This window comes from Orycteropus afer, unplaced genomic scaffold (genome assembly GCF_000298275.1).
Source record: "Orycteropus afer afer isolate SDZICR_OR568_19922 unplaced genomic scaffold, OryAfe1.0 scaffold00057, whole genome shotgun sequence".
In the NCBI taxonomy this organism is placed as follows: domain Eukaryota; kingdom Metazoa; phylum Chordata; class Mammalia; order Tubulidentata; family Orycteropodidae; genus Orycteropus; species Orycteropus afer.
This window is the reverse complement of record NW_006921644.1, coordinates 7,491,414-7,506,125: the sequence shown is the minus strand read 5'-3', so window position 1 is coordinate 7,506,125 and position 14,712 is coordinate 7,491,414. Positions and strand designations below refer to the sequence as shown.

The 14,712-nt window shown below is 46.3% G+C and overlaps 1 protein-coding gene across 1 annotated transcript in view; it reads right to left on the bottom strand.

The window, feature by feature from the left end:
• The window catches only part of CDH13 (cadherin 13), a 1,199,128-nt gene that overhangs the window by 616,845 nt on the left and 567,571 nt on the right, over window positions 1-14,712 (bottom strand). The window contains exon 5 of the mRNA XM_042780725.1: window positions 13,361-13,477. Within this exon, the coding sequence (XP_042636659.1) occupies window positions 13,361-13,477 (117 nt within the window). The remainder of the gene's footprint in view (window positions 1-13,360; window positions 13,478-14,712) is intronic.

The window sequence follows — 14,712 nt, the reverse complement described above, 5'->3', positions numbered from 1 at the left end:
TCACCACTTGTGAGGAATTTCAGGTCCTCAGATAACGGAACTAAGACTCGTGTGGCACAGAGCACACACATCGTGTGGCGGAACACAGCCAAACGTCAGTATTCAGAGCAGGAATTACTAAGAAGGCATGGAGTCACCTGACCGTGAGGCTCAGAGGCCAAGGGTGAAAACAGCTAGTGTGCCTTTCTGAGCTGGTAGGGGGAAAGAAAAGAAAAATCAGATGCCCAGCAAGGAAGGACTGGAGTGAAACCCTGGGTGGCGGCCGGTCCGAGTTTGTTGTCAAGCCTGGAGAGACACCTGCAAGGGGTGTTCGAATCCCTGGTGTTCCTACAGGGGTCGCTGGTGCACAATGAGCCCATTCCTCACTGGAACGGCTCTGCGGGAAGCTGTCCACCCACCTCCGTACAAGGTGGGCTCTCTCAGTCTCCTGATGTAAACCCCCACAGGCAGCAGGAAACACTGGCATCTCCCATGATGCACCCACAGATGGGACATTCAAACTTCCAAGGAAGGGTCTGTCCAGATAACCCTTCTCACTCCTTATGGAAATAGGCCAAGCCCAACAGCTCGGGACACAGGGTTCCCAGGAATGCATCCCACACCATGTCTCTCTCCTAAGACTTTTATTTGGGAGCCAGGGCTACTTCAAAGTCATAGAAGGAAATAAAGGGGGTTTGACTGACTGCATTATACCCTGAAAAAGATAGTGCGCCCTGTGAATGTGACCTTTGGAGATAAGGTCTTTCTTTCCAGATGTCACCAATTAAGTTGAAGGTGGACATGCTGGAGCAGCATGGGCACTAACCCTGATCTCTTCTGAGTGGCTTCTTAAGAGATGGTCAGACATGGCAACAAAGTCCCACAGAGAGGAAAGACAGCACACGAGGGTCTGTCTACAGCAAGGGGGTCCCCAGAAACTAGGACAGAGGCATGGAAGAGATTGTCCCTGGGAGCTCTCAGAAGGAATCCACATGGTCGGTACCCTGATTTGGACTTCACACCTCCAGAACTGAGAGGAAGTGAATTTCTATACCTAAAAGCCACCTGTGTCATGGTGATTTGTTACATGACAGGGCTAGGAGACTAAGGGGCTCTTCTGCAGCCCACCCCTCCCCTCACAGAAAACCCCTTCTTGGCCTGTTTCCATCTCCACCCACCTCCGCCTCAATCCCCAGGATGGCGAATCCACTGCGGGCCGAGGGCCGATCCATCCCCACTGAGCCTGGCCCTGCTCCTTCACAGCCTCTAGCGCTTCAGTCAGCTGTGGCCGCGTGGCCAAGAATGGGCAGTGGTATCTCTAAATTACACCAAAGGTGTCCTTTTCTGCCATTACTTTTGTTCTTGGTGGCTCCCTTTGAACAGGGTTGTCAGCAGAGATACCAACAAAAAACACACTGTCTGCAGCACGGCAGTGGCTTTCCCCACCCAGTAAGGAGAGCCATTTTCCATTTGTCAACATGCAGTCTATTTGTTAAACTAAGACATGGCGTCTGGCCTGGGCTCTCTGTATCCGATAAATGTAGGTGAGCTTTACCTAATTTTCTCTCACTTTGCAGAGAATCTCCTCTCTTCCTTTCTCATTTTCCAGGTACAACTAGGGCAATTGCCACAGAAACTGTCAGCCTCAGGGCACCTGGGTGGGTGGCTGGATAAGACACCTGGGGTAGCTGGGTGATTGGGTAAGACACCTGGGGTGGGTGGGTGGCTGGCTGGGTAAGACTTCTTCCATGGGTGAGTGGGTGAGCTACTCCTCCAAGCCTAAGGGGTCCACTCAGGCATAGCTGGCATGGGGTTAACACATCCCCTCTCCCATCCACTGTCACATCCCATGGGGTCTAGGGTCATTTGCTAGAGCAAGATCACACTGCATCATGAAAGCTGATAGTTAAATACTCAGGACTTTGGCAAGTTGATAGTTTCAAATTGAATACTGGGGGGATATTTACACCAAAGAAAGTGGCAGACATTAAAAATCAGGGCTTTTCTTTTGCTCCCAAGAGCCAGTTAACAGCACCCACTTCCTAACTTTGGAATGTGGAATCTCAGGTAATTCAGATCTATCTGGGCACCCACACCCAAGCTTCCAGACACCCCAAGGGTTTGACTGCCCACTGACAAGGATGCCCTCAAGCTGGCCTGAGAGAAGGGAGAACCATGGAGCAGGGTCTAGTGCCAGCCGATAAGCCGGCCCTGCGTGCCCAGCAGAATGCCCCGGCCCTGGCAGGCCTCGTGCGGGAGCTGCTTCTTTTGCTGGCATACCCTTGGCTGGGATGTTTGCCCTTTTCCCACTAGAGCCTCCTCCTTACCTGACACAAGTGCTCACTGGGAATCCACTGTAGCCCTGGTGCATGGCAGGGGGACACGCAGCAGGGACACAACTTGCACAACAGGGATGACCACAGACCGTCCAACCTTGCACGGGGCCTCTGAGCCTCAGCTTCCTCAGCTGGACAGTGGGGACAGGACAATTTACTTTGGAGGGTACATACAGGAGTCACATGATCAGCGTGCGTCACAAATAGCAAAGAGCCATGGAAACCAACCATCGGCATGTGTTACGGAGGGGAGATCACTCACTGACTTAGCCTCGAAAGGCCCGGTTTGCATCTCGGCATTTCACTCTCTAAATGGGTTCCCTTAGGTAGGTTCTTAATCTCTCTCGAGTTCTGCTTCCTCACCTGAGAAATGGGTGCAATGTCATTTACTTCATAGGGCTGTTGTAGGAACCAAGCAGGACAACAAAGAAAACCATGTTTCAACCAGATCCTCACGTCTACTCTGTGCTGCAGACTCTACTTGAATGTGAAAATTCCTCAACACCCCTGAGCTTGGGGTGCTAACTCAAGCTGAAATGCCAGGCCTTTAATGTGCACGAATAATTAAATATAAATTCAGTCTCAGGCCAAATGTACACAGCAGTAAGCCTGGGGAATCTTTCATACTGAGAACTGAAAGGGTGATAAACTCAGGGCTAAAAATACTGCTTCCTCCATGGCTGCAGATGCCTTTATTTGCTGGATGTATATCACAGAGGGCATTTTTGCATATATGTGTATTTGGCAAAAAACCAAAACAACTCAATTATGTTTTATCATTAATTAAACTTTGCAGAAGGAGGGTATCACTCACTAATGGTGAATAAAAGCTTTATTAGACTTAGTAAAAGGAAGTCAGAACTGACAGGTTAGTTGTGAAGAAGATAAAAGTTTTGAGTTTTTTTATTTAAGTGGAATTAAAATATTGCAGCATGTGTGAGCTAATCCAGAAATACAGATACCCTCTCTTCCCCTTTCTCTTATTCTCCATGTATGTGTGTATGTGTGCATATGTGCATGCTTGTGTGTGTGTGTGTGTGTGTGTGTGTATGGGTATATATGCACTGTTTAACATTCCTTTGGGCAACATCCAACTGCATATACATTTGTGGTCATAAGGTTGCTTTTTGTTTTTAAGGAAAAGCAACTCTCCTTTTGTTCATTATTTCCCTCAATGGTCTTAAATATCCCTAACTCAGACTTTTGCAGCACTGGACCCCAGGTGGGATACAGGCACATGGCTCTGAGCGTGGGCTCTTGGGCTTTGTTTGGCAGGCAGGTGGGCGGTGGCAGGGGCTGAGGGGCCCGGGCTGCTCCTGATGCTCAGGTGAGTGGAAGAGCAGGCGGGGCTGGGTGTGCTATACTTCCTTCCCGCACTCTTCCCCTTGCTCCACTCCTGCCACCACCCACTCAGCCACCCACACTGCTGCTGCCACCCATTCCTGCAGCTTCCATCAGAAGCTGCAGTAGCCATGGCAGTGACAGCAGTGGTGATGAGGAAGTGGGCTGCCATAAGGTTTAATGTGGTGTTTGCACAATGCTCAAATCATAATGTCCTATTTCACAGACCATATAATGGTCATTAAGCAATATATACCTCTATTCATACGTGTATATGAGTTTATGTGTCTGTGAATGTATGTATGTACACATACTCATATACACATGTGTATCTTTATACCCACAGACCACACACACATGGGCAGAATGACAGAAAGAGCAAGAGAGGGTATCTATACTTCTGGATTGCTCACACATGCACAAATACCAGGTAGGTGTTGCTTAATACCCATGACACATTTTGTGAAACAGGACATTATGTGATTTGGATATTGTATGAACACCATAGTACATACAAGCAGTCCCTGTACAATCCGTAGTTAAATCCCTGTAAAGCCTATTATATGTAAATCTTACGGAGCCTGCCGCACAAAGCCTGAGAGCTGTGTGCACTGGATACAGGAGCCTGGCCTCGTAGGGTGTGTGGCTGGGCCAGGCAGGGCTGCCTAGCAGCTGGATTGGGACTCTATGGGTGTCTGCGTGCTGGACAGGGAGTGTGGGTGGGGAGCTTGGAGAGGTGACCGCAGGCACTGGGTGTGCAGGTGCCTGGAGTGTGGCTGGCAGCGCTGCTCCTGGCTGCTGCCACCCTGTTGGTGTGGTACCTTTCTGACCATGGGTAGCTGCTGCCTGCACTGCCCAGAGTCGGGAGCTGTGAGCACCTGAGTGCTGGTCAGCACTGCCCGTGGGAGGAGCACAGGAACCGTGGTGGGTGCTGCCCTGCACCTGGATGAAAAGACTGCATGTTGAAGGTAGTGAGTGACGTCAGAAGGAGAGGAAGGAGGAGGTGCTGAGGAGACAAGGACGCACCCTGGAGCCCTGCTGCTCACTCACTCTGGGGGGTGGGTTGCGTGCGGTCTTTAAAATCTTAGGGGGAAATAAGAAATAAAAGGAGAATGGATTTCCCTTACTGGTGGAAAAAAACCTTAGGGGACCACAGACACATATGTGGTCAGACATTGCCGGATGGATGTGAAGTGACACACACCTGTATTTTAATTCCACTTAAATAAAAACACTCAAAAACTTTTCTCTTTCTTGACAACTGAGCAGAGTCCATTTTAAGTTCTTTTTACTGAGTCTAATAAAGCTTGTATTCACCATTAGTGATGGTGATATTCATATACATGCATACACACATACACATGTGTGTATATATACACACACATACATATACAATTGTTGTTAGGTCCCACACAGTCAGTTCCAACTCAGAGACCCTATATACAACAGAATAAACCACTACCCAGCTGAGGACTTCCAGTTTTCCTAGATTCATATCGTGTAAATTCCATGTTCCGATTATTAATGGATGTTTCCAGCTGTTTCTTGTCATTTTGAGTCTTGCCACTCCATAAGCGAAGGTTCTGAAAGCTTTACTTTGTTTATGCCATCCAGGCCAAATCTCCTTTGAGAGGCAGCTCTTCCCGAGTCGTACTCTGAGCACCTTCCAACCCGAGGGCCTCATCTTCTAGCACCGCATCAGACAGTGTCCCACTGCTGTTGGCAAGGTTCTCACAGGACAAGTATTTTCAAAGTACATTGCCAGGTCCTTCTGCCTCATCTGTCTTAGTCTGGAAGCCCCACTGAAGCTTGTCCACCATGGGCCACCCTGAGGGTGTTTGACATACTGCAGGCATAGCTTCTGGCACCATAATGACATCATATGACAAACTGACAGATGAGAAGGGGAGACAGACATGTGTGTATGACCACCAGTTGGTTGTTGAGTCACTTCCAACTCAAGAAGACCCCATGTGTGAGTAGAGCTGTGCTCCACAGGGTTTGCAATGACTGAGGTTTTGGAATTCGATCTCCAGGCCTGTCTTCCAAGGCCTCTGGGTGAACTTGAACCTCCAACCTTGTAGTGAGCAGGTCAGGGGGTTAACTGTTTGCACTACCCAGGAGATACATATATAAATTCACATATTGTATATGTACATACTCACATTTACATACACCACACACACCTCTTGGTCTCCCTCTACACATAAACCCACCCATGTATATTTACATATATGCATACCCACCTACATACACACACACACACACACAAACATATATGTTGCACAAATACATACACTCACACAAATACACTAATATACACACACATTTATACTCATACACACACTCCATCAAATCTGTTGTTAACTGCTCCAGATGCTTATATGATGGACATAACAATTACTGTCAAGCAATATATCTGGTGGCCTCACTGCCATTGTGGAAAATTAAGATTTGCTGGAAATATCCAGACTGACCATATAATGGTCTGTTAATTCCACTCTAACAACAAACCAGGCTATGATCACTTTAATTAATTAGCAACCAGTGAATGGTGCATTCAACCAGCCAGAGACCTGGCTAAATTCAAAAAGGGAACACTTGGGTCCCTACTGTGTGCCGGGCACTGTGCTGAGTGATGACACTTGATGAGTTACAGGTGAAGGGAAGATCATAAACGATCACAAAAGGACCTATAGCACTACGTAGAAAGTGCTAAGTGTCACCTAGGGGGTATAAACAATGTAGTAAGATCAAACCCACATTACAAGAGAAGACTGTGTGGGAAACAGACTTTAGGAAAGTGTCTGATAGAAATATAATGTGAATCAATAAACTTAAGATTTTCTTGTAACTATGTTTTTAAAAAAGTAAAAATGAATACATGACATCACTTTAAATTATATATATTATTTAAAACAATGCATGAAAAATGTTTTTATTTCAACATGGAATCGACATAAAATTAACAAGATATTGTTGAAATCCACTGTGTATTTTGCACATACTATACCTCTCAATTTGGATGTTCATTTTACAATGGAAATTTTAAATCTTTATTTACATTTTGGATAAAATGTATGTTTGAAAAGATCAATCCACATGCCCAAGTTAATCCAAGCACACTTACACACATTTAAGTAAACACTGGCTGACATAGAGGAGTGAGTGGGAGAAGGGTGAGACTCACAGGAGAGGAGAGTTCAAAGACACAGAGATAGAAAAGGTGTGTGTGTGATTAGGATTACTCAGTGCAGACATAATCCCTGATGCTGAGCTCCATAAAAGCTTGAGAGCACTGGGGAATCTTCAACCGAAAACCAGTTGCTGTCAAATCAGCCTCAACTCAATGCAAGCCCATGTGTGTCAGAATAGAACTGTGCTCCATAGCATTTTCAATGGATGGTTTTCTTGGAAATTGATCACCAGGTCTTTCTTCCAAGGTCTCTCCAGTGGACTTGAACTCCAACCTTTTGGTTAGCAGTTGAATGTGTTAACCACTTGCAACCCAGGAATTTCCTGGGCATCTTAGATCTCCTACATTTCTTTCCCATATGCTAACCAATGGGAAGTTTTAGTTATTCAATAAAAATGCTAGTCACCTTAAAATGGGGGAAACCAAACAGATGTACATTTCTGAGAAGAGGGCATCTAGTCAGACTTGGGCAAATGATGAAACAATGGATTTTTATGAAGGTAAGGGTTGATGGCAATTGCATTTTGAAAAATAGATAATCAGATGGAGCAAGACCCATTAAATCTCCATTTCATGAAGGACGAAGAAGGGGGATAAGAAGGAGAAAAAGACTGAGGCTCCAGCATCAACCTTCTGGTCCAGCTCCCATGGATAGAGCTTGGCCTCCATGGCTTCTCAGAGCATTGGAAATGACTATCAGAGACAACAAACAGGTGCTGTTGAGTTGACGCCAACTCACGCTGAGCCCAAGTGTGTCAGAGTGGAACTGTTCTCAGGGTTTCCCATGGCCTTTCTTCTAAGGCAACTCTGGGTGGACATGAACCACCAATCTTCTGGCTGGCCCACTATTCGACACAGTAAAACTAACACACCTCCAAGATCTCTGTGTTCCTTGGTACCTGTTAGCGCAGGTGGGCAAATATGGAAGGGGGATGCCATGTACCCAGCTGTGGGGAGGTTTCTGCTCAACTAAGTGCCCAGGACTCTGAGGAATCTCCAGGCACTGCCATAAACTCTCCGCACACAATCAGAATGAAGTCCTGGCTGAGTGATTCTCATGATCTGGTCCAGTAAGCTCTGCTGGTCCCCTTTAGGAACAGCCCCTGGCCCACATACACATTTCTTTCCTGGGCTAGGGAAGTCCTTCTAAATGCCCATCCTGCCCATTTACAGGGGACAGAACAGAAGAGTTTTCATAAGATGTACTTTCATTGATTTTGATGAAAAGGGTTTATGATGAAAGGAGAATCCTTAATAAGGATTCCATAAATGACTTGTCTTTCAAACTCAATATAAAACAGAATAAAATACGTCTCCCAAAGACCTCCTCACTGCCTCCCAGATTTAATGTCCCCTGCTCTCAATCAATCGGGCCCAAGAACTCAAAAATCTCTAAAGATACAATCAAATATTTATCAGTCAAAAGTCGGTAAAATTGAGAAATTATTTATGGACCAAATTTTGAAATAGTCATAATTTGAAGGGAAAGGGAAGAAAAAAAGCAAAAAGCCAGTCCATGGTGGGAAGCAGATGTGTCTCACCGGGGCACCCACTCCTAGCACCTCCCTGCCGGCTAGAATTCAAAAGCGGGAACAAAAGCACAGGTGTGACAAAGTGTCTTCCTGATGGGGTATTCTACTCGTTCCTGAACAGTGCAGAGAGAAATTCAAGGGCAGAATGAGCCACTGAACGAGCGCAGAAACTAGGAGGCAGACTTTGGCCAGGGCCAGGTGTGTCCTAGATGGCTTCTAGAGGGATGTTGGCTCCTGCAGCTCGAGCTCCCCTCCCCGCTGGCCAAGCAAGAGCACTGGAATGAGGTGGCAGGGCTGTGACAGGGTGCTCTCTTAGGCTGAAAACCAAAACCAAACCAGGGGCTGTGGACTAGACTGACCCTGTGGTGCACCCTGTGTGTGAGAGTACAACTGTTCTCCCTCCACTCCACTCCGATCTGGGGTTTTCACTGGCTCATTGTTTTTTCTTGTGAGGTGTCTCTGAGTGGATTAGAACCTCCAACCTTTGGGTTAGTAGCCTAGTGCTTAATTGTTGGTGTGACCTGGGGTCTCCCTTAGGGTGGGAAAGACCCTCCCCTCAGTCCGAGCAATGTAGCTACTTATCAACTAACTAGTTCTTTGGCGGATGATAAACTGTGAGCAGGTCAAGACATTGCCTGAACCCTGGCGCCTTCTGCACAGCCTATGCCCAGGACTCCGTTCCATACGGTATGATCCCCCTGCACAGAGAGTGACCACTACACAGAGGAACGTACCACAGCATCAGCCCATGGATGGCTTTACCCCTTCACACTGGGGCTGTTTCCTTCAGAGGAATCCACGTTGCCATAAACTGTAACACAAAGAAAATCAGGAACCTGATACTTGGTCTCCATTCATCATCTTGAAGCACAAAACCACCAAATAAAGTCCCTCTGTGCCAGCACGTCAACTCCTGTGTCCTTCATAGTTTTAGGTTTCATATACCTCTTCCTGACATTTTGTTATGAAATTTTCAGGCATATAGGAAAGCTGAACGAATTTTACAGTAATGATCCCTATAACCCATTGCCTCAATTCTACCATGAACATTTCCCAGTGTTTGTCTTGGATCCTTGGGTGTACAAGCAGTGCATTGAGCTGTTAACTGCAAGGCTGCAGGTTCAAGTCCACCGAGAAGTACCTGGGAAGAAAGTTCTGGCAATCAACTGAAAAATCCACTGCTGACACCCCCTGGAGCAGCTCTGCTCTGGCCCCCATGGGGTCGCCACGCGTCAGAAGTGACTCCAGGCTCACTGCTTATACTTGCCTTATCATGTACTCAGCCAGTGACACATCCCTCTAGCCATCTTCCTTTGTGGTGCATTACAAAGAATGACATTTAATTTTAATGCTGTTTATAAAGAGAGTAATTTTCAGCAAGGATATTTCAGTCCACGGAAGAAGGCTGTCAGTTTTTGCTTAGTAGCCTCTGAACATAATAACACAGACTTTGAAATCTCAGTGAGCTGGTGCCTGGCTTGCCTCCACTGGTAACTGGCTATGTGACTTTGGGTAGGTCGCTCATCCCTCTCAGGACCTTACCCTTATTTGACATGTTGGAAGACAATCAATCCTCTTGGGGCTTCTTTATGAGAATTCAGCCCAGCAGTGGAGAAGCACTTGGCACAGGACAGGGTAGACGATAAATATGTAGGGATATTTTTCCACTGCTTTGTAACTATGAGAGCAAGAATCAGGTCTCTTTCCTTAGCTGTTAGGTTCCCAGGCCTGGCACCATACTTCACAAATAGAAGGTGCCGAATATGCACTTGTTGGGATAAATTGGAGGCATCTCAGAGATTCACCCTTCCAGGAGGCACCGAATACTTACCAAAGGAGAGAGGCAAGTACAGTGGGGTTTGAAGGCACCAGATGCAGAAAGTGAGTCCGGCAATGAGATGGGAGCAGAGGAAGAACAAGTAAGTGGCCGAGCCTCTGCTAGGTGCTTGGGGTGATTAAAAGGCAGAGAGATACTAGCCTGGGACATGGAAGTACTTTTCGCAAGCTTAGTGACCTGTCCCCACCCTGTGGACCTCGGCCCTTCACTGCAGCCATCTGACTTCTGGCAGCTTGAGGTCATCCCTTTGCCTGCAGTTTCTCCCTGCAAGACTCAAAAGCTGCTCGGCCTGTGCACAGGGCACACAGTCAGCCAGGGCTGCCTGGGAATTTACACCACTGTCAGTGGCCCTCTGCCAACCACTCATGGGAAGTGGTGCATGCACAGCCCAGCTCCCTCCCCTCTGGGGTGCCATCACTCTGAGGACCATGTTTCACATGTTCCCTAGAGTCTCCCCAGGAGCTGATAAACATACCGCTTACCGGATGTCTTCCCTGCCTCGGCTCCCATCCTCCCTCCTTACGGTGCCCTGCACCTCCTAAATCAACTCTGTGCGCTGGAATGTTCATATCAGAGTCAGCTTCCAGGGGAATCTCTGTAGTGGAGTCTAATGTGTAATATTAATAAAACCAGAGCTGCTCTGCCCGAGGGAGTCTGAGCTGCAGCGAGTGATGTGTGGAGGCCAGGGCCCGGCCTCCTTGGTCTCCCGTCCCTTTCCCCCACCTCCAGAGCTGCAGCCGAAGATACCTATATGCTTTCCCATGGCACAAGACTACAGCTGCTCGCTACCGTTGGAAATGAATAGGCTGGGATATACAGCGTAAAATGGAGAACAGAAACAAGTAGGGAGAGGACGAAAACATGTTCCTTCAAAGGCCCAGAAAGAATAGACAATGAATAGGTTTTGTGAGGCAGTGCAGTTCGGCAAAAACCCACTGGAGGGGGGGAGACTCTCCTGTGCTGTGAGGCTGCTAGACAATTACAAGTAGACAAGCAGTCGCTTTGGAGAGAATCCAGGTTGTGAACCAGTGTGGCCAGTACCTAAGGGGCTGAGGGAAGGAAGGCGAGCCTTCAGCCTGGATACAAACTGTCTTCTGAGAAAGGAGGAAAACTGTCCCTGGTTAGCTGCCCTCACGTTAAATACCTCAGGGAAAAGCTACACAAACATACTCAGGGCTACACATGTGTGAGGCTCAGCAAGCTGGAGCACAGACACACTGATCTGCAGAAAAGAGCCACAACAAGGGGCATGGACATCAGAGATCACATGATGGGCGCACGATCAGCAATGGTTTCTTCTGCTGCACAGGAGGTCGGCCTCTCTGATTCAACTCTGACCACTCTACCTTGCTCGCTGGCTTTGGGTCCTCAGATCTATCACGTTCTCTCCCATTTCCAAGCCTCTCTTCATGCTGTTTTGCCCTTTGCACTGTTCCTCCTGCAGCTGGCCCTATCTCATCTCTTCAGTCTTGACTCCACTGTCCCATCTGTGAGCAGCCTTGCTACCATCTCTACAATAATCCTCACCTTCCCTGCCAGTTAGTCCCAACACAGCACACCGTTTCTGTTTTACACAGCATTCGTCACACTCTGTGGTTTTCTTGTTTATTTAGTTACTTATCTAAATGTATGTCTCCCCCACTTCTGTACAAGCTCTATCACAATCAGACATTACCTGCTTGTTCACAGCTGTATGTACCCAGTCCCAAGCTTAGAGTCTGTCAGATGAGAGGTGCCTCCTATTTATTTAATGAATGAATGACAAGTCCAGTAGCACCCACTGTTAAGATCACTCACCCATTGTTCAAATTCCACATCCACCACAGAGGATGTCTGGTTATACTCTGTAGATTTTCTTATGGGGAGGGGATGTACAGACAAGGTTCTATCAGTAGTTACACTCTTCTAACAACAACAACAACAAAAAAAATGTGGTTCGGATTGATTCAACAATGTTTTATGGATTTGATTAGAAGGCTTTAGTTCCTCTGAGCTGGGGGGACCTCCACCAAGAAAGAAGAACCACGAGCAGATCACATCATTTGGACCCAGGGTCCCTGTGCTGAGAACCTCCTAGATCCAGGGGAAGACTGATGCCGAGACACACAGAGATCTCCAAGGAATGCCAGGCCCACATACGCTGAAAGGAGACAAGTACCTTCCTCCTAAACTGTGAGCCAACAGCAAGAGAAAGCCCTCCCCTCGAGCTGTCACCCTGAATTGGGACTTCCAGCCTCCTAAACTGTGAGAGAATAAATCTCTGTTTGTTAAAGCCACTCCCTCGTGGTATTCTATTATAGCAAGATTATAGATAACTAAAACAGCATTCGGTACCTGGAGTGGGGTGCTGCTCTAACAGGTATCTAAAATGTGAAAGCAGTTTTGGAATTGGGTAATGGGTAGAGGCTGGAATAATTTAAGGCTGCTAATAATGAAAACCTAAGGAGTGCTGGTGACACAGTGCCTAAGGCATTTGACTACTAACGAGAAGGCTGGCAGTTCAAACTCACCAGCCACTCCATGGAAGGAAGACTGGGCAGTTTACTTCCATAAAGATTCACTGCCTTGGAAACCCAAAGGGGGTCACTGTGAGTCAGAATTGACTTGATGGCAGTGAGTTTGCTTTTATTTTAATTTTTTTTTGGAATAATGAAAGCCTAGACTGCCTTGGAGAGACTATCGGTGGAATTATGTATGTCAAAGACAGTTATGGTATGATTTAGAGATCTGATTCAGTGGTGCTCCTGGGCCTATTTGAAAACTACAGTCTCAATAGAAAGATCACACATCAACATACTATATGAAGGGGCTTTATCTGGCTGGCTGCCTGGACAGCATCTACAATGCAACAATTCCATTTCTTAGCCAGTGACATCCCACATCACTATCTACCTTGGAGGTACCAAGTCATGATACTCAAAAGCTTTTCTTCTTGATTTTCAAATTTTTTGTTTTCCAAAATCTCACAATTTTTTGGATGATCCTTTGGAATTCTTTTCTTGCCAAAACCATTTGGCCCCTCACTGTGGAGGATGTGAGGCCAGTGCCAGCTGGTCACCCTGATGAAGTCAGCTTGCTTCATGTGTCTTCATGCCTTAATAAAAATGTGCTTTTGTCATTTGCCATTTGTCTGACTTACCTTGCCAACATCTCTTGGGAAAGGTTGTCTCTGGTTCTCTGGAATTAAAATCGGAGATACCACAATGGACCTCTTTTGTCTTGGGACTGGAGAAGTTCTTGCAAATTTAAATATATCCTAAAAGAGAAAATAGAATTGAATGACTAAAATCCCCCACAGAGAGGATGTATCAGTCTGCTCTAAGATATGGTTCCTTTGTTGTGAAAGCATGCAGCTGTTTGGACATTGTTAATTTTATTCTATCAAACCTCATTAGTGCTAGCAAGTGCATTGTTAGAACCGTGCTAAGGCTGACATTGTGATTCACAATGACTATCATTAAGCTATTTAATCCTGTCTTCTGAATCATTCTATTCACAGTGTCAGTCTTGATTTGTACACCCTCCAGTGCTTGTGTATTACCTTTCTTAATCTGCCAGGGAAAGGAGCCCACAGAACTCACTTTCTCTAAAAGGGCTTTCTTCACAGCCAACTAGAAGGTCCTTACACTCCCAAATGAATGGAAATGGAGGGGCATTCACAAAGCCCAAACTATGTTAGGCATCATGAGCAGATGTAGTCAATGTGACCAAAGAACCATCTGCTGTTATTAGAGGAGCGAAGGTCTGATTTTGGAATGCACTGCTCCAAGTGGTATTCCCCGAAGTGCAATCACTGAGCTAATACTGTAGCAATGTCTGCCTTACCTGTAACTCACCTTGTAAATTAAATCAAAGTACTCAAAAGGAAGCTTTCTATCATTATTCTATGGAAAGTATCATTTTCCATAAAACTATGAAAAACATAAAAAGGCACAAACATAAAACACACCATTGTTGACTCAATTCTGACTCATAGTGACCCTACAGAGCAGATTAGAACTGCCCCATAGGGTTTCCAAGGGTGTAAATTTGTACAGAAGCAGATGCCTCATCTTTCTTCCATGGAGCAGATGGTGGGTTTGAATTACTGACCTTCCAGTTAGAAGCCAAGTGCTTTAACCACTGCACCTGCAGAGCTGCTTACAATAAACATATGGAGGTGTGAGTATTGGTCTGTTCACAACCAGAACAAAAAAGAGTGAAGAAAATCAAAGACACAGGAAACAAGATGTCCAAAGGACTAATGGACCACATGAGCCCCAGCATGCATGACAATGAGGCCAGAAAAACTAGATGGTGGTGCCTGCATACCCCTGCTGATCACTCTGAAAGGGATTACAACAGGATTCCTGAACAGAATGGGAGAAAAATGTGGAACAAAACTCAAAATCATAAAAAAGACCAGGCCTACTGGTCTGACAGAGACTGGTAAAGCCTGTGTGACTTTGGGTCTTATATACCATTCAAGACTGGAACTGAATTCATCCCACA